Source organism: Myotis daubentonii, chromosome 3 (genome assembly GCF_963259705.1).
Source record: "Myotis daubentonii chromosome 3, mMyoDau2.1, whole genome shotgun sequence".
Taxonomy (NCBI): Eukaryota; Metazoa; Chordata; class Mammalia; order Chiroptera; family Vespertilionidae; genus Myotis; species Myotis daubentonii.
This window is the reverse complement of record NC_081842.1, coordinates 9,171,664-9,193,250: the sequence shown is the minus strand read 5'-3', so window position 1 is coordinate 9,193,250 and position 21,587 is coordinate 9,171,664. Positions and strand designations below refer to the sequence as shown.

Below are 21,587 nucleotides of genomic sequence, written 5' to 3'. Positions count from 1 at the left end.
GCTCCTCCTCTGCTGTGTCCCCCCCCCCCCCCAACTCCCCAGAGTCACCTCCAGGTCGGCTGGAAGGTGTTGGTGAATGTGGCTGCAACCTAGGGGCAGCTGAGCAGCAGGAGCAATGGGCTCCCCTGGGAACAAGGTCTGCTCCCCTCTCTGAAGAGGACCCTCCCAACACACACACCCCCAGCTCTGCAGGTGTTTGTCCTACCCTCCTTTCTTGTACTCTGCTTGAGACACAGCCGTCCCTACTGTGGAATCCTAGCTTCCAGGAGAATCTCTGTATCTCTTCAGAGACTCCTGGGCTCAGTTTTTCCCATGTCTCTCCCACCCCAAGGTTGGGGTCCGGGTGCCCTGGAACTTCTGAGTCCGGTGAGGATAGATGAGACCCCAGAGCCCATCACCGGCTTTAACAGGGGTGGCCCCACAACTCACAGACCGCAGTTGCCTGGACCCCAGGCCAAATGGGTGAGGGTCCCGCTGCTCCTCTTTGGGGAAACTGGGCCAGGATGGGGAGAAGCAGACGGAGTTCCCAGGGCAGGAAAGACACAGGCCCAGGTCTGAGACCCCCAGCTCCCTTGGCTAGTCTGGGGGTTCCTCCTCCTTGCCCAGCTCAGGGCCTCGGGAAGGGCTCTTCTGCCCTCTCGTGGCCAAGTGGCTGCTGCAGGCGTTTCTGCACACCGGGTTAATACCAATAAACCTCAACCATCAGACTGTGGTGCAGAAGGAAGCTATTTCCAGTTATTTGTATCAAGGTTTCTTTTTTCTCCTAACGAAAGACGCGTGAAACCTCTCCCCTGGTAAGGACCACACTCCAGGGGTCTATTAGCAGAGGCGGGAGAGGAGAGGGGAGAAGCGGAGGCACCCCTCCCTGGCGTGACGACCTGGGGGTGGGGGTACCCGGCGTGGAGAGCCCTGAGCCTTTCTCCGGGAGGTGTTCCCGGAAGACACTGGTGGAAGGGCCGCAGAAGGCTCCTCGCCTCCAGGGGAAGTCACCATGCGGGGCCCGGGGTGTGGAGCAAGGCCGGCAGTGCCCACGCTCCGCCTCACCGGCCAGCGAGGGCGCAGAGCTGAGGCCAAGATCCCCGCAGCCCGCAGAGACCACGTTCGCGCTCCCCAAGCGCGGCCCCGCCCCGTCCCGCGCTGTCCCCCGATTTCCCGTTGTCCCCTGGCCCAAGGCGCGGAACTCCGCCGCGGGACCCGGCTGCCGCGCTCGTAGGACCCTGGAGACTTCCGGGCTCGGGAGGACGCACCACGCACGTGCGGGGCGTTGCCGTGGTTACAGATGACGCGCCCCGGCGACTAGCGGGCGGGCGCTTCCTGGGCGGAACTTGGCCGCCGGAAGTGCGTGGCCGTCCGAGGCCATGGCGGCGCTTGGCGTCGTCTGCGTGCTGCTCGGGGCAGCGGCCGGCCCGTTCGCCGGCGCCTTGAGCGAGGAGTTCTGGGTCAGCCAGTCGCCGGCCCACCTGCTGTCGGACAGGGCGAGCTACAGACGGTAAACGCGTGGCCGGGCTGTCGGCGTGGCTCCCTGGTGGCGGCGGGGCGGGGCGGGGAGGGGACGCGAGCCGGGGTGGCCCGAGGCGGATGCGACCCCGGAGACCCCTGGAGGGCTGGCTGTGCTCCGCGTGGAGGGCCGGCTCGGGACCTGTGAGCTGATGCGGGTTCCTGCCCGAGTTTCCTGGAGCCCCAGACTCGGCGGTTCGAACGGGACGGTTCTAGGAGCGCAGCTTTGTTTGTGTGCGCGGGGCCTTCAGTCTCCGCACAGATGCTGATGTTCACGTCCCGGGCCGGAGAAATGAGGGTCCGTGCGGGTCATCTTCGAACCAAGTAGACCTGTGCGGGGTGAGAGGCGCAGAGGTGGCAGGTGGGCCAAGCCCTGGGCGACGCACAGTCCGCCCATCTGTAGTCACGGGACCTGTGGGAACACAACGTGGAGAAGGGGGATGAGGATGGGGAACGGTTGCCATAGACGCGCAGGGCCCGGGCCTGGACCTTCGTAGCAGATGGGGTCGCTTTGGAGAGGGCAGCGGTTCTCAGTGTGTGTCCAGGGACCCCTGGACATACCATTTCAGTGGTAATACCGGAGTGGGGGTATTTGCCTTCTTCACTCTTTCGCCCACCCCATCCCCGCTCCAGACCACCTGTGATATCACAACACATTGAATGCAGCAGCAGATGGAAACATTTACAAATATTGCCACTCTTCTCACCAATTATTTTTGTTTTGAAAAAATATATACGTACTTTTTATTGGAAAAGGTTAATATGTAATGGATGTATTTGAAGTGAATTGATGCATGCTTTTTAACGTTCTTGCATTCACTTTTAATGCAGGAATTATTTATAGATTCAACCCACGGCCCTGCCTTGTGCTCTGAACCCCTCCTGGAACAAGTGCTGAGACTTGTGGGTGCCTCTGCAGAACCACGAGGACCACTCGCGTCCAGGGTCAGAACCAGCAGCGAGTCCCCTTCACTTCAGGGGTTGGTGGGCCACGTAGCATGTCCCATGGTATCCCCCCACTAAGCAGCCACAAGGAGGCAGAGATGCCCAGAGAGAAGGAAAGACCTGGATGGAGGGAGTGATAAAACGGTGCAGAGCCCTGCAGCCCCATCCCAGCAGTTCCAGTGTCTGATCCTGGTCCCTGGGCACATTTCTTTAATCAGTAACTGGACGGTCCTGAGGTGTAAACTGGGGCGAAAGCTGAATACATGACAGAGGACCAGATGGTGGCTTTTGAAATTGTCTATTTCTGATCATTCCTTTACAACCATCCACCCCAGGATTAACTCCCACACAGGCACCTCGAGCCCAAATCCTGCGTCCCTCCCCAAGCAAATCAGATTCATGTTTCTGATTGTAGGACACTTTGCGTTTGAGGTCCCATGATCTCCCCATTGTCCCTGCAATCCTGTACCTGGGCTGGGTCCATCCCTTTCCCCATTCACACTGAGCATGAACCTGAAACGTGGGTGCCCCCTGCATACTGCACCCCGGCCCGAGGTTTCAGCTTCCAAAGGCCCAGAAAGAAGCCTTTGCTGGGTGCGCCCAGGGAGCAGGGTCACTACAGGGGCACAGCACGGGCTCCATGGCATGAAAATGCCACGTCATAAAACTCACTATAGTCTTGGTCGCAAACAGGGTGGACTTGGGCTGTCCTAACTTCCTCAGCGTCCCTGTCAGCTCAGCCCGGATCAGGGTGAGTCTCTCCTGGTTGACGGTCCCCTGGGTCCTGTAACACTCCAGGGGGACAGGGGACAGCTCAAGCTCCAAACTGCACAGCCCGGCCGGGTGGTGCAGCAGCTTCTCCACGGTGGCCACGGGGAGGTTGTTCTCAGGGATGGTGGAGACCCTGAGCTGGTGGCAGCGGCTCAGGACAGGCAGGATGGTCTCGACTTGGGAGCCCGCCATCCCACAGCTATCCAGGCTCTCCTACCGCAAGTAAGCCTGATCTTGTAGCCCTCCCTCATCCCTTCCTAAGTAGCTAATGTGCTGTGGGAGGTGCAGCAAGTGTCAAACAAGAACATTTGTATACATGTTAATCTACTCTTATTTTAATCAGACTATAAAATAAAGCATAAGCTTGCAGGATGGGTGTTTTGTGTCCTCATCCAGGCATGGGAGATGCACTAAGCCCCAGCTATATTCTCTTGTCTGTCTTTTCTTCAATCCTTCACTGCCCTTCCTCAGGTTCACCCTTGGCTGTGCTGGTGAGGCACACCTGAGGTATGCAAGTTTTTTTTCTGGTAACCACCAGGGATAAATCCAATCTTTACACAATAACCCCACTCCTACCCGTCACTCCCCACCTCCCAACACCCACCCCTCCCCCTGGGCTGGCTGCTATAGCTGTTTGGGTGAAGCAGGATCAGGGAGGATCCATGCAGAAGGTAAGTCCCAGTGGGTGGCTTGTGCTGCGCTCTCTTCCCTGACCTCAAGAGTAGAGCATGAGGCTGAGGGGGAAGAACGCTGGGGGCTTCTCCTGAGAGGACAAAGAAGGAAACACCCATTTATTGAGCTCTTCCTCTAAGCCAGGCCCAGTGCCAAGCCCTCAACATGCACCTCTCTGGATCTGACAAGCATCCACTAAGCTGGGTGAGCACCATGATCCTCATTTTGCAGGGAATTGAGCTTCTTGCCTACGGTCCCCCTACCCAAAAGCGCCAGCCCCTGAACCTCAGCTTGGATTCTTCATTTGGGTGCCCTTTGATTAGGGTCACTGTGAAGGGTTAATTTTATGTGTCAACTTGACAGCCCTAAGGGTTGCCCAGGTAGCTGGTAAAACAACACTGGGTGTGAATGGTTGGGGCTAGCTTTTGATTCAGTCGATGACGAAGGAGATCTTACAGTGCTGGGGGCCTTCCTCCAAATTCTGGGGGAACAAGAGGAATAGAAAGAGGAAAGAAGAATGAATTCTCTTCTTTGGCTGAGATGTCCATTACACACACACACACACACATCTTTGATTTCAGAGAGGAAGAGAGAGAGAGAATAGAAACATCAGTGAAGAGAGAATCACTGATCAGATGCCTCTTGCAACATAGACATGTGCTTGACAGAGATAGAACCATGACCTCCTGGTTCTTAGTTGAAGCTCAAGCACTGAGCCTTGCCAGCCAGGTGTGAGATGGCTATATATACCTGCCCGTGAACATTGGAGTTCCTGGTTCTCAGCGCTTCAAACTCCTGGATTTCCACCAGCTGCCCTTTATTCTCAGGCCTTTGGCTTCTGAGTGGGGGTTACTCCATGGGCTCCCTGGTTCTCAGACCTCCAGATTTAGACTGAGTTATACCATTGGCTTTACTGGTTCTCCAGTTTGTAAAGCACAGATAATAGGAGCCTAGTCCTATAAATGTCTTACAAACGTCCATGTAGACCCTATTGGTTAGTCCGGAGAACGCTCCCTAGCAGGCAATACCTCACCCATTTATCCAGTTCTTCTGTCACCCCACGATGACTTCAAAACATGAATCTCTAGGCTTCCTCCATAGAGAGAGGTTATGAGAATAATGCCAATTCCCCATGAATATGACCTTTCTCCCCCCCCCCCCTGCCAACTCCCCCTCCCCAGGGTTATATTTCAATGTGGTATAAAAATACTAAGGAAAAGTCTTATGTTCCTGAATAACTTTAGTATGATGTTCAAAGAAATTTGGATGATTTTCCTGGCGGCAAGCAGGTTAATTCCTGGGACCGGGCTGAAAGGCATGGGCTGGGAGGCCCAGTGACTCCGTTCCTCTGCTGTGTGGACAAGCCCTTCTGGAACTGGGGACCGCTTCTGGCACAAGTCCTGAGATTTGTGGGTTCACCTGCAGGATCAGGAGGAACACGCATCCAGGTTCAGAGCCAGCAGCGAGTCCCCTTCACTTCAGGGATTGGTGGGCCACATAGCATGTCTCATTGTATCCACCCATTGAGCAGCCACAAGGAGTCAGAGATGCCCAGAGAGAAGGAAAGGCCTGGAGGGAGTGTTAAAATGGTGCTGAGCCCTGCAGCCGAAGCACGTCCCAGCAGCTCCAGTGTCTGCTCCTCAGCCCTCAGCACCTTTTTTCATCAGTAGCTGGAGGGGCCTGAGGTGTAAACTGGAAGACAGATGAATACATGACGGAGGACCAGATGCTGGCCTTTAAAATTGTCTTTATTTCTGACCATTCCTTTGCAATCATCAACCTCAGGATTAACTCCCACACATGCAGCTGGAGCCCAAATACCTCTCCCACCGCCCCATGCCAATCGGATTCATATTTCTGATTCTAGGGCACTTGCCCCCTGAGGTCCCACGAACTCCCCAACATTTGCCCCTGTAATCGTGGACCCGGGCTTGGTCCCTTCCTTCCCCCATTCACAGGAGCATGAATCTGGAACGTGGGTGCCCCCCATAATGCACCCCGGTTCTGTTACAGCCTCCAGGGGCCCAGAAGAAAGCTTCTGCTGAGTGTTCCCACTGAGCAGGGTCAGTACAGGGCACGGCACGGCTACACGTCATGAAAACTCCACATCGTAAACTTTACTGTTGCCACATTTGTGACAGCACTTGGTGCCAAGAAAGATGGTCCTGGGCCGTCCTAACTCCCTCAGTATCCCCGTGAGCTCAGCCCGGATCAGGGCGAGTCTCTCCTGGTTGACGATCCCCTGGGTCCTGTCACACTCCAGGGGGACGGGGTACAGCTCGCGCTCCAAACTGCGCAGCCCGGCCGTGTGACGCAGCAGCCTCCCCACGGTGGCCACGGAGGGGATTCTCAGATGGTGAAGTCCCTGAGCTGGTGGCAGCGGCTCAGGACAGGCAGGATGGCCTCGACTTGGGAGTCCACCATCCCACAGTTATCCAGGCCCAGGGCCTGGAGGGTGGGTGCCACTGCCTCCAGCAGAGCTCGGAGGGGCTCGGGACTAAAATCCACGAGGCTGAGACCAAATAGACGCAGGGACTTCAGCTGCCTGAGGTTCGGGCACTGGAACAGGTGTGTCAGGTCTGAATGCGCCAGCCGCTGGCAATTCGTTACGGAGAGTTTGTCCAAGGGGGTCTGCAGGCACCTGGGGAGAGATGAAGCGGTTAGTGCCTGGGGATGGGGACGACAGGTGGGGGGGGGGGGCAGCAGGTGGCAGAAGATGGATTTGTCCAAGCCCAGGGCTGTCTTCACAATCTGATGAAGGCCAGCAGCCAGGACACCCAGTCTCCTTTTAGGCTGGGTCAAGTTCACGACATCTCCAGAGCTTCCTTTGCTCAGCTGCCAAGCAGAGCACTGCCGTCTGGAGGGGGACTGGACAGAAGGGAAACCCCGGGAACCTGCTCAGAGAGCCTCACAGTGTCTAGGTTAAGGGTGGGCATCACTTGAACCTTAAGTTTGGGAGACAAAACCAAGAATGCTCTCAGCGCAGGCTTCCTCCTGTCCACTGCTTGGGCTCCAGGCACCGGATATCTGGGCAGCATGAGGCTAGTTCAGTGGTCGGCAAACTGCGGCTCGTGAGCCACATGCGGCTCTTTGGCCCCTTGAGTGTGGCTTTTCCACAAAATACCGACCTCTGCGCATGGGCCACGAAGTTTCAATTGCACATGCGCGCCCGCACGAGGTATTTTGTGGAAGAGCCACATTCAAGGGGCCAAAGAGCCGCATGTGGCTCGCGAGCCACAGTTTGCCGACCGCTGGTCTAGTTCATGTAATACATAAAGAACAAACATGGCACTAACAGGTTTGACTCAGTGGATAGAGCGTTGGCCTTTGCATTGACGCATCTCAGGTTTGATTACCACTCAAGCACATGCACCTCATTTGCAGGCTCAATCCCAGGCCCTGGTTGGGGCATGAGCAGGGGGCAACCAATCAATGTGTCACTCTCACATAGATGTTTCTCTCTCTTTCTTCCCCTCCCTTCCACTCTCTAAAAATCAATGGGAAAAATATCCTCAGGTGAGGATTTAAAAGAGAGAGAGAGAGAGAGAGAGAGAGAGGGAGGGAGGGAGGGAGGGAGGGAGGGAGGGAGGGAGGGAGGAAGGAAGGAAGGAAGGAAGGAAGGAAGGAAGGAAGGAAGGAAGGAAGGAAGGAAGGAAGGAAGGAAGGAAGGAAGGAGACCTGGGCAAGATCCTGCATCAGCAACTGGGAGGCCAGTCTGCAGAGGCATCTTCCACCACAAACCACCTGTCACTCTTTGCAGTCCTTTCCCTCCTGCTCCCTTAGCTGCGGGATCCTGCCTTTCCTTTCTACTAATGACCTTTCTGGAGCCCAGGACCACCTCTGACAGATGGGGAAGCTGAGACAGGCTCACGTGTGTTCATGTGGCCGGTGGGCACAGAGCTTCTGTCCGGAAATGCTCCATGCGATGTGGCTTTTCCTCCTCCCTCCCTCTTCCTAAGTCCTGGTCACTCAGACATCTCTCCCTAAGGGAGCATTCACAGACCCAGGCTCCCTGGGTCACTGACTGAGCCAGTTCTGCTACCCCTCCTGACAGGCGGATTTTAAACCATCCTTCTCTAAGGTGCTCACAGGATAACACCATTCAAAGCAGAAAAAAGACCACTCCCTTGACATTCCGGGGCGGCGACCACTGCTACACAGCTCACCTGAGCATCTGGTCCAGGCGGCCTCGGAGGAAGGAGCGAGAATCCATGTTGAGGTCCCGGAGGTGCTGCAACCTGAGCATCTGAGAGAGGAATTGGGAAAAGGATCGCTGCTCCTCCTGCTGTTTCCTGTCCCAATCCTCTTCTTCCTCCCACTCCTGCTCCTCTTCCTCCTGTTCTTCCTCCTGTTCCTCTTCCTCCTCCTCTACCTCCTCTTCCTCCTCCCTGTCCTCCTCCTCTACCTCCTGCTCCATCTTCTCCTCTCCTTCTCCTGTTCCCCCTCCTCCTCCTCCTCCCCGTCCTCCTCCTCCTCCCCGTCCTCCCCCTCCATCTCCTGCTCTTCCACCTCCTCCTCTTCCTCCTCTACCTCCTCCTCTTCCTCCTCCTCCTCCTCCCCGTCCTCCTCCTCCATCTCCTGCTCTTCCACCTCCTCCTCTTCCTCCTCTACCTCCTCCTCTTCCTCCTCTTCCTCCTCCCCTTCCTCCTCCTCTTCCTCCATCTCCTCCTCTTCCACATCCTCCTCCTCCACATCCTCCTCCTCTGTCAACACGTGGATGTGGGGGAGAGAGAGTCTCTGCAGGTTACGCATCTGACCCAGGTAAAGAGCAAACGTCCCCAGGCTGGGCAGGTCCCACGTGTAGTTCACGTCCACCTCCTGGAGGCAGTCCAGCTGCACCCCATCCAGGACCTTGCTGACCCTCTGGAAGGGCACCTCGGAAATCCTTAGCGTCGCAGCACAGGTGTAGCAACCCTTCCCTCTGCTGGGCCCACTGGATGATGAACTTGAGAAACTCATCCCCGTCCCTTTCATTGAAGTTAAGGTCTAAGAACACCTCCAAGGGAGCCAAGGGGTGCTCAGTGTTGGGGCTGGAGCTGTGCACAGCCACTGGTCCCGTAGGTGAGCAATTCCGGGTGCTGTCTCCACACCACATTCTCCAGAAGTTGGCTCCCGTGTTCCTTAAATCCAGCACTCGCAGTTTACACCTCCTGTGGGGAAAGCAGGACATTAGCTGAGATTCTCCCAGATCAACAATGCATTGACTGAGATGCTTTATGGACAGTGTGGCTCAGTGGTGGAGCATCTACCTATGAACCAGGAGGTCAAGGTTTGCTTCCCAATGAGGGCACATGCCTGGGTTGCAGGCTCAATACCCAGTGAGGGGGGAGTGTGTGTGTGTGTGTGTGTGTGTGTGTGTGTGTGTGTGTCTAGGAGACAGCCGATCAATTATTCTCTCCCAGCATTGATGCTTCTATCTCTATCCTTTCCTCTCTGAAATCAATTAAAAATTTTTTTAAAAAAATGATCAACAGGAGGAGGGCAGGTCCGAATGAGACTGACATTCTGAGTTGAGGCAACCGTCAGACTCCACCCCCACCCTGAGCTTCTACTTTGAATCCCAAGGTCAGCTTCTCCCTTGCCCTCCTCTTCCTGTGCTTTGCTTTGCTCATTGCCTTCCCTCCCATCCCTCCTTCTCAGCACTTCGTGTACCTTTCAGTACCACTGGGAGGAGGCAGGGCAGGTTTTGCAGGTGGCCCTGCCCAGTAGGCAGTCCTCCACTTCCCACAGTGAGCTTTGTAGTGTGCAAGGGCTCCCTGAGCCCCACTGGCAGCGTCAGAAACAAGGGTCCACCCTTGTTGCCCTCCACATGCCCTGACCCACCCTGTCTCTGGGATGGCCAGGACCCTACCTGGAGCAGCCTTACCTGGGGCGATCCTCTTGGGCAAGCAGACCGTCAGGCCCCTCCAACACTGCTTTTAAGACCATGACTGGAGGCAGCCTCATCAAGCTCCCCAGAGGGAGGACAGGGAAGGGCCAGGCTTGCACCAAAACCCTCAGGGGCTTCCGCATTCTCCTCCGCAGGCCTGAATGAACAGCGGCGCCGGGAAGAGCTCAGCAGGCAGGTACTCCAGAGCTGGGATGGCCAGCCGCAGGAGTGTGGGTGGGGTCCGGACGCTCATCTTCAAGGTGCTCAGAAAGGAATCCTCCAGAAACATCTAGGGAACAAGGATCCTTGTCAGGCCAAGCATTTGAGCCCCATCAACTCACTCCCCATCCACCAGAGGAATCAACTCAGGGCCAAAGCCACTGCCTGGCACAGTGAGAGCCTCAGGTTAGTGAGTGCCATTCTGGGCTCGGTGACCGCAGAGCCATAGCTCGGCCCTGCAGGGCCCAGGACAAGCATCTCAGAAGCACCCACATCTTTCATTCCAGTCTGACTGGGAAGTGGTTCCTCAGAAACATGAAAGCTGACCCCCACCTTTTTTGGGGGAAGAGTTTCAGACCAATAAAGGGACACAAACTGAATATTTTAAAATTTCAGAAATAAAACCACAGTTAAGTTTTCATTAAGGAGGGTTGGTCACGGAATCAGCTTGGTTAGACATTTAAAAATAAACCAAAGCACAAATCCAAATGTTTGAAATTCAGGCAAAATTACACTTAGAGGCAAAATCAAGCCCTTAAATCTGTTTGTGTGTGGGGGGGGGGGGGGGGGGAGGCACTGTGAGGCTGGCTGCCTTAGCTGAGGTGGTTAACTCACCTGCTGTGACCGGGTCGGCTGGGGCTCAGATCTCAGACCTGGTGGAGAACCAGGGCACTGACTGCAGAGCTGGAGGACTCGGAATCCCTCCTCTGGTGCCTAAGGTTTTTATACACCTTCTCAAATGCTACCATCCAACCAGAACCCTCAGTCCCCATCCCTTTATTCTAAAAAGATTATTGCCTCTCTCCAGATTAATGGATTGAGAGAAAGTTAGGGAGGGGCAAGGTTGAGGCCTGGCTCATGGATTCCTTTCACAGACACTGACTGGGGTTGACTGATGGCCCATAGTTGTCATCCTCGGTATGAGACAGTGTAGGGTGTAAGGGGTTCCTGACCTTAGAAAGGAAAGAACACAGCCTGAGAGCATGGCTGCTGGGAGTGTTTGGCCACATCAAAGTGATCAGAACGTTACAGAGTTAAAACAGCCCGGAGAACACAATGGTGCCGTCCCCAAGAAAAGAAACAAAATGGGTCCATGCATCACGTTCGGTTCTTTGTCAGGTGACATAGTAGACCATGAGCTGCTCAGGGAGCAAGGGGTGGGCAATTGAGGATGTAGCTGTCCCTCCAGACCACAAGGCTTCTCTGAGGGAGGTGAGGTCAGAATCACCATGAGAAGCAGGGTCAGGGCTGGGCAGGGTGGGGGTGGGCCATCCTAATGGAACTCTGTGAATGACCCAGGGCCATGGATCATTTTTCTTTTTTCTTTTTTTAAAATAAAATCTTTATTGTTCAGATTATTACATTTGTTGCTCTTTTTCCCCCCATAGCTCCCCTCCACGCAGTTCCCACCCCACCCTCCGCCCTCACTCCCCACCCACTGTCCTCATCCATAGGTGCATGATTTTTGTCCAGTCTCTTCCCACATCTCCCACACCCCTTTCCCCCCCAAGAATAGTCAGTCCATTCCCTTTCTATGTCCCTGATTCTATTATAATCACCAGTTCATTCTGTTCATCAGATTATTTTTTCACTTGATTTTTAGATTCACTTGTTGCTAGATGCATATTTGTTGTTCATAATTTGTATCTTTACCTTTTTCTTCCTCTTCCTCTTCTTAAAGGATACCTTTCAGCATTTCATATAATCCTGGTTTGGTGGTGATGAACTCCTTTAGCTTTTCCTTATCTGTGAAGCTCTTTCTCTGACCTTCAATTCTGAATGATACCTTGCTTGGTAAAGTAATCTTGGTGGTAGGTTCTTGCTATTCATCACTTTGAATATTTCTTTTTTTTTTTTACTGTGTTTTTTTTTGTTAAATCTTTATTGTTCAGATTATTACATTTGTTCCTCTTTTTTCCCCCCACAACTCCCTCCACCCAGTTCCCACCCCACCCTCCGCCCTCACTCCCCACCCACTGTCCTCATCCATAGGTGTACGATTTTTGTCTAATCTCTTCCCACATTCCCTACATCCCCTCCCCCGCCCCCAAGAACAGTCAGTCCATTCCCTTTCTATGGGACCTACACTGCGGGGTAGGGGAGGCCAGGGGATTGTTAAGGGCGGGGGGGGGGGGGGGAAAGGAGACATATGTAATACTCTTTGTAATACTTTAAGCAATAAAACAATTAAAAAAACAATTAAGCATACCAAGGATTCAAAATGAAAATATCATATGATCATCTCCAAAGATGGGGAAAGCATTTGACAAAATTCAGTTAGCTATTCAGGATATTTTGAAAACTCTCAGCACAAGGGGATATAAGATAATTTCTCAATATGATAAAGGCCCATCTCAAAATATCCTAGAGCCAAACAGAAACCCAAAAAGAAAAAGAAAAAGAAAAAGAAAAAGAAAAAGAAAAAAGATCCTAGAGCCAAATTCACACTTAACCAGGAAGGATGGAATGCTTTCTCCTTGAATCAGGCACAAGGCAATGCAAGAAAGAAAAGGCTACAAATCAGAAAGGAAGAGAGAACTGTTCATATTTGCAAACAATATAGACATTTCTAGAGAAAAGCTTACAGACTGCACACCCACACCCCCAGAACTGCCTGAATTCAGCAGAGGAACAGCATAAAGATCAATATCTAGCCCTAACTGGTTTGGCTCAGTGGATGGAGGGTTGGCCTGGGGACTGAAAGGTCCCAGGTTCAATTCTGCTCAAGGGCATGTACCTTGGTTGCAGGCACACCTCCAGTGGGAGGTGTGCAGGAGGCAGCTGATTGATGTGTGTCTCTCATTGATGTTTGTAACTCTCTATCCCTCTCCCTTCCTCTCCATCAATAATCAATAAAATATATTTTTTAAAAAGATCAATATCTAACAGTCCCTTGTATTTCTATGCCAGCTCTGAGTAACAATCAATTGCAATTGAAATTAAAATTCCATTTGCAGCAGCATCCAAAACCATGATACCTAGGGATAAGTGTAATAAAATATGGTCAAGACCCATACATTAAAAACTATAAAACAGACGGACAGAAGTTAAGGAGGACCTACATAAATGGAGAGATATCGAAAGGCTTGATATGGTTAAGGTGTCAATTTCCATAAATCTACAGATCCCATCCCAATCAAAACTCCATTAGCCTTTTTATTGGTAGAATTGAGAGTCTTATTTTATTTGTGCTTGGTCTTTTATGAGAACTTTATAAGAACTGTTGATGGCCCCGTTTTCTTTGTGTGTGTTTTTAATTTATTAATTTTATCTATTTATTATTTTTTATTTATTGAATTTACTGGATAACAAAATTATACAGGCTTCTGTTGCACAAATCTACAACACATCACCGGTCCACCATATTGTGTGTTCTCCACCCCAAGCCAAGTCTCCGTCCATCACCATTTACCGCTTTGGGTGACAAGGCTCTGTCAGTACGGGTCCATCCGTTGGAACAAAGGTACCGCCCAGTGGAGGGTGTGGGGGATGTGCGGGCTGCGGGTGGTGGGGAAGCTGTGAGTGTGGAGGAGCAGGGGTCTAGGGCAGTGATGGCCAACCTCTGGGACGTGTCAGAGGTGACACGCGAACTCATTTTGGGTGACAGGCATCGATAGAGACAAAAATTGCATAATTCAAATATTTGTCTCTCGAAACGGCCAGAGTTGGGCATCACTCGAGCAATATTATTACTCATGTTACTCATGATCAATAATGCAATTCTAAAACTGGATGTAAACATGTACATCTGTTGCGTAGCAAAGACACATAGTGAAAACATCCAAGATACATTGTTCTGATATTGACATGAATATTAAAAGGTTAAGAATTGCACTATAGCCCTAACTGGTTTGGCTCAGTGGATAGAGCGTCAGCCTGCGGACTCAAGGGTTCCAGGTTCGATTCCGGTCAAGGGCATGTACATTGGTTGCGGGCACATCCCCAGGAGGGAGTGTGCAGGAGGCAGCTGATCGATGTTTCTCTCTCATCGATGTTTCTAACTCTCTATCCCTCTCCCTTCCTCTCTGTAAATAACCAATAAAATATATTTTTTAAAAAAGAATTGCACTATAAAGAGATTAATCTTTACTCATGACATTTTATTTTTACTAGCCTGACAAAATGCCCAATTCTGGAAACGGCCTCGTTATTGTCAACATGTGCCCGGGTAAGCTTCTCGTGCGTTCGGGTGCATTTGGCAAACAGACGCACTTGATCGCCATGTTCCTTAAGAGACAGGAGTGGGAGGGTTAGAAGAAAAAGATATACAGTGCAACAGTGCTCGACCAGACATTCTGCGTGTTGGATAATTGATTACAGCACCATATATTTGTTGGCTATACGTACTATCTTTGAATTGTTTTGCACCAGGAGTCAGTGCAACAACACTGCAAAAAGTTAATAGGTAAGAAACCTATCAACCTTTTATAAAAAAAAAACGCCATGATTTGTATTTATTTATTTTTACAGTCTTGTGATGGAGAATCAAAAAAAAATAAAAAAGCTGGATTGAATGATAAAGGAAGTGGAAGTAGCAGTAGCCGACCCTTTCAAGACATATGGACCGAGATGTACGGGATTGTCGACAGAAACTACAGATCATTGTGCATACTGTGTAATGAAATGGTAGTAAGCAGAGAATGGAATGTAAAGAGACATTTTGAAAATAATCATTGTCAGCTCTTTAAAAAAAAGTATCGATGAAAGGAAGGAATACATTTCTAGGCAGCTATACCTCTATCTATAATAGTCAATCAAATTCCATCATTAACTTTGTGAGCTGCTCTATAAATTTAACATCAACAAGTTACTGTATTGCTCACTCCATAGCTCAGCATGGAAATGCCCTCAGTGACAGAGAATTTATTAAGGAAACATTTCTATGACGTGCACCAGCTCTATTTCACGATATGAAAAATAAAGATGATATTATTAAAAGAATTTCTGAGTTACCACTCAGTAGAAATACTATCAAAGACAGAATAATAGATCTTAACAAAAACGTACAACATCAATTAAAAACAGACTTAAATAGTTGTAAATATTTTTCGATTTCTCTTGATGAAACTACTGATGTCACATCAAATGCTCGGTTGGCCATTATTGCTAGATATTCTGATGGTCTCACAAGGAGTGGAGAGTGGATAAAGTTAGAATCAGAGCCAAAAAGTACATCAGGAAACGAAATATGTAAGGTCGTTATAAAAACATTCAGTGACCTAAACATTGATATCTCTAAAATTGTGTCAGTCACGACAGATTGGGCACCAAACATGGTGGGAAAAATGTGGGATTCCTGAGATTGTTTATGGAAACCACTAGGCATCCACTTGCACCTTTTCATTGCATTATCCACCAGGAGGTGTTGTGTGCCAAATCGGGATTCTCAGAATTGAATGATTTCATGTCAGTTGTAACAAAAATTGTGAATTTTATAGCTTCTCGACCCCTTCACAGGCGAGAATTTTCTGCACTTTTACAGGAAGTTGATTCAACCTACAATGGACTACTGATGTTCAATAATGTGAGATGGCTGAGTCGAGGTAAAGTACTCGAGTGATTTGTGGAGTGCTTTGAAGAAATTACAGTATTTATTGAGAAGAAGGATCTGGCAAACTTTCCTCAGATCAATGATCAGAAGTGGGTCAGCAATTTGATGTTTTTTACAGATCTCTCTGTTCATATGAATGAACTAAACTTAAAATTACAAGGTTTTGGAGTAAGTATTGACATGATGTTCAAATCTTTTGAAAGTAAACTTAAAATTTTCAAGGGAGACATTGAAACTAAAACTTATAAGTATTTTCCGCGGATAAAAAAGTATTTCGAGAAGGCCACTACAACGAGTGTAATGGAGTCCATACTTATGTACCAGAATATAGTAAACGCGTAATTTGAACAGTTCAGCGAAAGATTCAACCAATTTAGAAGCCTAGAACAGACCATTAAAATAATTAAGTATCCGGATGTAGTTGTTTACAGTACTTTGGAATTACAGGATTTCCAATAGATGCAAATTGACGATTTAGAGAAGCAACTTGCAGATTTTCAAGGTAGCATTTGGACTCATGTGTTTGTCAACTTAAGATCGAAACTTGAAAATCTGGAACGAAATCGTTTGACTAAAGAAGAGTGCAACTATGAACAAGAAACTTTGAGTGCTTGGAACAGAGTACCTAACACTTTTAGCGACATAAAAAATCTAGCGATGGCTTTGCTAACAATTTTTTCATCAACATATTTTTGTGAGACTTTGTTCTCAGCATTAAATAATATTAAAATGAACAAAAGAAACCAGCTAACAGATGAAGTTAGTGGCGCTTGCTTGGCCTTTAAGTGCACCAAGTATGAACCTGAAATCAAAGAATTAGCAGACAAACTTCAGCACCAAAAAAGTCAATAATTTCTAGTTTTCCTACCATTTGATTATCATTGTTTTTATTATTGTTTTTTCCTAAATGTACATTGTTTTTCTGTTTTTGTTCATTTTATACATATTTTTGGTTGATTTTTCTTTGTTAAATGGCATTTAAATATATAAAATAAATATAAAAAAATATTTTTTTTACTATGGTTGCAAATATCAAAAAAAAATTAAGAATATTTCTATATGTGACATGGCACCTGAGTTAAGTTAGGGTTTTTCAAAATTTTGACATGCCAAGCTCAAAAGGTTCGCCATCACTGGTCTAGGGGAACTCTCTACCTTCTGCTCAATTTCACTGTGAACCTGAAACTGCTCTGATAAATAAAATCTAATTTTTAAAGCATTTGTATTGATCTCATAGAGGAAGGGGGCAGGATTAGAGATAGAAATATCACTGAAGAGAATGAATCATTGATTGGCTGCCTACTGTACGCCCTACACAGGGGATTGAGCTGGCAATGGGGATATATGCCCTGACCAGGAACTGAACCATGACCTCCTAGTTCATACGTCAACGCTCAACCACTGAGCCACACCAGCTAGGCAATAAAGTCTACTTCTATTTTTTTAATAAATATTTATTGTTCAGATTATTACAGTTGTTCCTCATTTTACCCCCCATAGCACCCCTCCACCCGGTTCCCACCGCACCCTCCGCCCTCAATTCCGCCCCCCCCACTGTCCTCATACATACGTGCGATTTTTGTTCCATCTCTTCCCGCATCCCCCACACCCCTTCCCCCTCGCCAAGAATAGTCAGTCCACTCCCTTTCTATGCCCCTGATTCTATTATAATCACCAGTTTATTCTGTTCTTCAGATTATTTATTCACTTGATTTTTAGATTCACTTGTTGATAGATGTGTATTTGTTGTTCATAATTTGTATCTTTACCTTTTTCTTCTTTTTCCTCTTATTAAAGGATACCTTTCAGCATTTCATATAATACTGGTTGGGTGGTGATGAACTCCTTTAGCTTTTTCTTATGTGTGAAGCTCTTTATCTGACCTTCAATTCTGAATGATAGCTTTGCTGGGTAAAGTAATCTTGGTTGTAGGTTCTTGGTATTCATCACTTTGAATATTTCTTGCCACTCCCTTCTGGCCTGCAAAGTTTCTGTTGAGAAATCACCTGACAGTCGTATGGGTACTCCCTTGTAGGTAACTGAGTGTTTTTCTCTTGCTGTTTTTAAGATTCTCTCTTTGTCATTTGTTCTTGGCATTTTAATTATGATGTGTCTTGGTGTGGTCCTCTTTGGATTCCTTTTGTTTGGGGTTCTCTGCGCTTCCTGGACTTGTAAGTCTATGTCTTTCACCAGGAAGGGGAAGTTTTCTGTCATTATTTCTTCAAATAGGTTTTCAATATCTTGCTCTCTCTCTTCTTCTGGCAATACCTTCAGATGTTGGTATTGAAAACCTATTTGAAGAAATTAGAAATATTCAAATTGATGAATGCCAAGAACCTACAACCAAGATTACTTTACCCAGCAAAGCTATCATTCAGAATTGAAGGTCAGATAAAGAGCTTCACACATAAGAAAAAGTTATAGGAGTTCATCACCACCAACCAAGTATTATATGAAATGCTGAAAGGTATCCTTTAAGAAGAGGAAGAAGAAGAAAAAGGCAAAGATACAGATTATGAACAACAAATACACATCTATCAACAAGTGAATCTAAAAATCAAGTGAATAAATAATCTGATGAACAGAATAAACTGGTTATTATAATAGAATCAGGGGCATAGAAAGGGAGTGGACTGACTATTCTTGGGGGGGGGGAGGGGTGTGGGAGATGCGGGAAGAGACTGAACAAAAATCGTGCACCTCAAAACAACAATGAGGTACCATCTCACACCTGTCAGAATGGCTATCATCAACAAATCAACAAAGGACAAGTGCTGGAGAGGATGTGGAGAAAAAGGAACACTCGTGCACTGCTGGTGGGAATGTAGACTGGTGCAGCCACTATGGAAGACAGTATGGAGTTTCCTCAAAAAACTAAAAATGGAACTCCCATTTGTCCCCGTGATCCCACATCTAGGAATATATCACAAGAAACCAGAAACACCGATCAGAAATGATATATGCACCCCTATGTTCATGGCAGCACAATTTGCCATAGCTAAGATCTGGAAACAGCCTAAGTGCCCACCAGCAGATGAGTGGATTAGAAAACTGTGGCCTAGCTGGTTTGGCTCAGTGGATAGAGCGTCAGCCTGCAGACTCAAGGGTCCCAGGTTCGATTCCGGTCAAGGGCATGTACCTTGGTTGCGGGCACATACCCAGTGGGGAGTGTGCAGGAGGCAGCTGATCGATGTTTCTGTCTCATTGATGTTTCTAACTCTCTATCCCTCTCCTTTCTTCTCTGTAAAAATCAATAAAATATTATTATTAAAAAAAGAAAATGTTATTAAAAAATAAAATAATAAAAAAAATAATAAAATATTATTAAAAAAAAGAAAACTGTGGTACATCTACAGGATGGAATACTATGCTGCTGTAAAAAAGAAGGAATTCTTACCATTTGCAACAGCATGGATGAAACTGGAGAGCATTATGCTAAGTGAAATAAGCCAGTCAATGAAGGAAAAATACATGATCTCACTCATTTATGGATAATAAAGACCATTATAAACTTATGAACAAAAATAGATACAGAGGCAGAGCAGCCTCCAACATACTGTCAAACTACAGCGGGAAGGCTGGGCAGGGTTGGGGGGCAGGAGGGAGGGGGGTAAGAGATCAACCGAAGGACTTGTATGCATGCATATAAGCATAACCAATGGACGTAAGACACTGGGGGGGAGGGAAGGCCAGGGGATTGTCAAGGGCGGGGAAAAAAGGAGACATATGTAATACTCTTTGTAATACTTTAAGCAATAAAACAATTTAAAAATATCGTGCACCTATGGATGAGGACAGTGGGGGCGGGTAAGGGCGGAGGGTGGGGTGGGAACCGGGTGGAGGGGAGCTATAGGTGGAAAAAAGAGGAACAACTGTAATTATCTGAACAATAAAGATTTAATTTAAAAAAAGAAAAAAGAAAAAAAAAATAAAGTCCTACAATTGGCTCCTCGCTGAGGGGGCGTGGCTAGGCCCTGGGGGCGTGGCTGGACTCTAGGGCGGTAAGAGCCAGTTTAAAGCCTGGCTGAGGCTCGGTGGCTCTCGCTGTGGCGGCTGTTACCTGTGGAGTCATGGAGGAGTGCGCTTGCCTCTGCGGCCTGGGCTCTTCGCCGGGATGTCCGTGTGGTCAGAAGCGCCAGCGCACATCTGAGACTGCAGTCGCTGATGGCAACCAGGCCCAGGAAGAAAAGCACGTGGAGGGGGACGCGGCCGCGCGGTGCTGTCCAGGAAGTGGAGGCATCCCTAGCCCCAGGCCGCCCCCGCCGCCCCCGCACTGCTCCCTGCAGGACCTGCCGGTGGAGATGCTGGTGGAGATCTTCGCCTGCGTTCCCGGCACCGACCTGCCCAGCCTGGCCCTGGCCTGCACCAAATTCCACCGCATCCTGCACATCGACCGCATCTGGAGACGGCGCTGCCGCGAGGAGTTTGGCGTTCGTGAAAACTTGCCGAACCTGGAGATGATCGGTATGTCTTATCGAGAAGTCTATGCGAAGCTGTTCCCATACAGACACATTTTGGGACTGTGGCAGCTAGATACTGAGCACTATAGAACACTAGTGAATGTCGCGGTGGACGGGTTATGCATTACTGGTTGGAAATACAGGCCTTCCCTTCACACCCATGTGGGTGGCCCCATACACTTCAGGCCCTCGTTCAGAATTCGCCTGACGAAGAGGAAATCAGCCAAGGTGGAGTGCCTGGAAGGCCTCGACAACAGGCCCCACAACCGCCACATACAGATTCGGAAGGACAGGTTCACCACCCAGTGCAAGAACACAGACCACGGAACGCATTTACCCAGGCGGCTTAGGGAAGAGGGGGGGCGGGTGGTGGAGGAGAGACAGCTGTATAACTGGCTGACCTACCGCCGCCTCTACCTCCCGCTGAGCCACCCTGACGACCTCATCAGGCCAGGCCTCTTCCAGTACTACTACGATGCCTTCCACCTAAAGATCGCCATGCTCAGCTTCCATGGGAAGTATGCCAGGGTCACCAAGATCACGGGAGTCTCCAAGAAGACGTTAGAGATCCACCTCACGCGCCGCATCCAGCTGCGAGATGGCGAGATCTTCCACAACTTCGATGAGCTCTCCCGCGTGGTCCAGGAGATGGACGAGCAGGTGATCGGGGAGCAGCAGCAGCAGCAAGAAGACGGGACTGAGGAAAGCGAGGGCCATGGCTGGCAGAGCCCTGCCCAGCCCAGCGAGGGGGAGTCCGGGGCTGCAGCTGCGGAGGAGCAGCCTGTCCCGTTTGTGCTGCCTGTGGGCGTGCGCTCAATAGACCAGAACTACCCCGCCACCTGCAGGAGGTGTTTCTATGTCGTGGACACTGTTACCTTACCTGGCTTCGCCTACCCCAGGCGTTTCCCTGGAGTCTTCATCCTGTTCGATGAGAACCACTTTGGGTTCATCTGGCTGGAGCTGAAATACTTCTTCCTGTACAGCAGAGTCCAGAACACCTTCCAGAATGTGGAGGCACCGTCCCCGCAGGCTTTCCTGGAGATGCTCAAGAACATTCAGTGCATGCCCTAACCGGTTTGGCTCAGTGGGTAGAGCGTCGACCTCCGGCCTGAAGGGTCCCAGGTTCGATTCCAGTCAGGGGCATGTACCTTGGTTGCCCGCACATCCCCAGTAGGGGGTGTGCAGGAGGCAGCTGATCGATGTTTCTCTCTCATTGATGTTTCTAACTCTCTATCCCTCTCCCTTCCTCTCTGTAAAAAATCAATAAAAATATATTTTTGAAAAAACAAACAAAACCCAGGACCCTTCACTCTACAGGCTGACACCCTATCCACTGAACAAAACCGGCTAGGGCGTTATTCTCAATGTATTTAAAGAAGAAACAACTCCTGGTCACTGATCTTTAAAACCAGGTTTAAAGTTTAATTTGGGTCTCCCAACACAGTTAAACATTTGTAAAGTAATATCCGCATGCATTTTATAAAAGTAACAAAATTCTGATATCATTTTAAAAGGCACTTTTATATGAATCACCTAACATTTACATAAATCACCACAAAAATATTTATACATAAATAGCATCTACATAATAGCAGATTTAAAA

The 21,587-nt window shown here is 49.1% G+C and overlaps 2 protein-coding genes and 1 long non-coding RNA gene across 3 annotated transcripts; 2 read left to right on the top strand and 1 right to left on the bottom strand.

Moving 5' to 3' along the window:
* Positions 1-1,330: 1,330 nt before the first annotated feature.
* On the top strand, positions 1,331-3,583 carry LOC132229977 (uncharacterized). Its single transcript, XR_009451774.1, has 2 exons — positions 1,331-1,489; positions 2,329-3,583. It is a non-coding gene; the product is annotated as an uncharacterized LOC132229977 (long non-coding RNA).
* Positions 3,584-6,234: 2,651 nt separating this feature from the next.
* Positions 6,235-9,813, bottom strand: LOC132229130 (PRAME family member 12-like). Its single transcript, XM_059685892.1, has 5 exons — positions 9,752-9,813; positions 8,816-9,035; positions 8,578-8,748; positions 8,052-8,131; positions 6,235-6,526 (listed from the first exon to the last, which is right to left on the bottom strand). Exons 1-5 carry the CDS (start codon positions 9,811-9,813, stop codon positions 6,235-6,237), a joined length of 825 nt encoding a protein of 274 aa, XP_059541875.1.
* A 9,629-nt stretch (positions 9,814-19,442) lies between these two features.
* On the top strand, positions 19,443-21,446 carry LOC132229201 (F-box only protein 31-like). The gene has a single exon (XM_059685958.1). It carries the CDS (start codon positions 19,595-19,597, stop codon positions 21,053-21,055), a length of 1,461 nt encoding a protein of 486 aa, XP_059541941.1. The 5' UTR covers positions 19,443-19,594; the 3' UTR covers positions 21,056-21,446.
* The last annotated feature ends 141 nt before the right edge of the window (positions 21,447-21,587 follow it).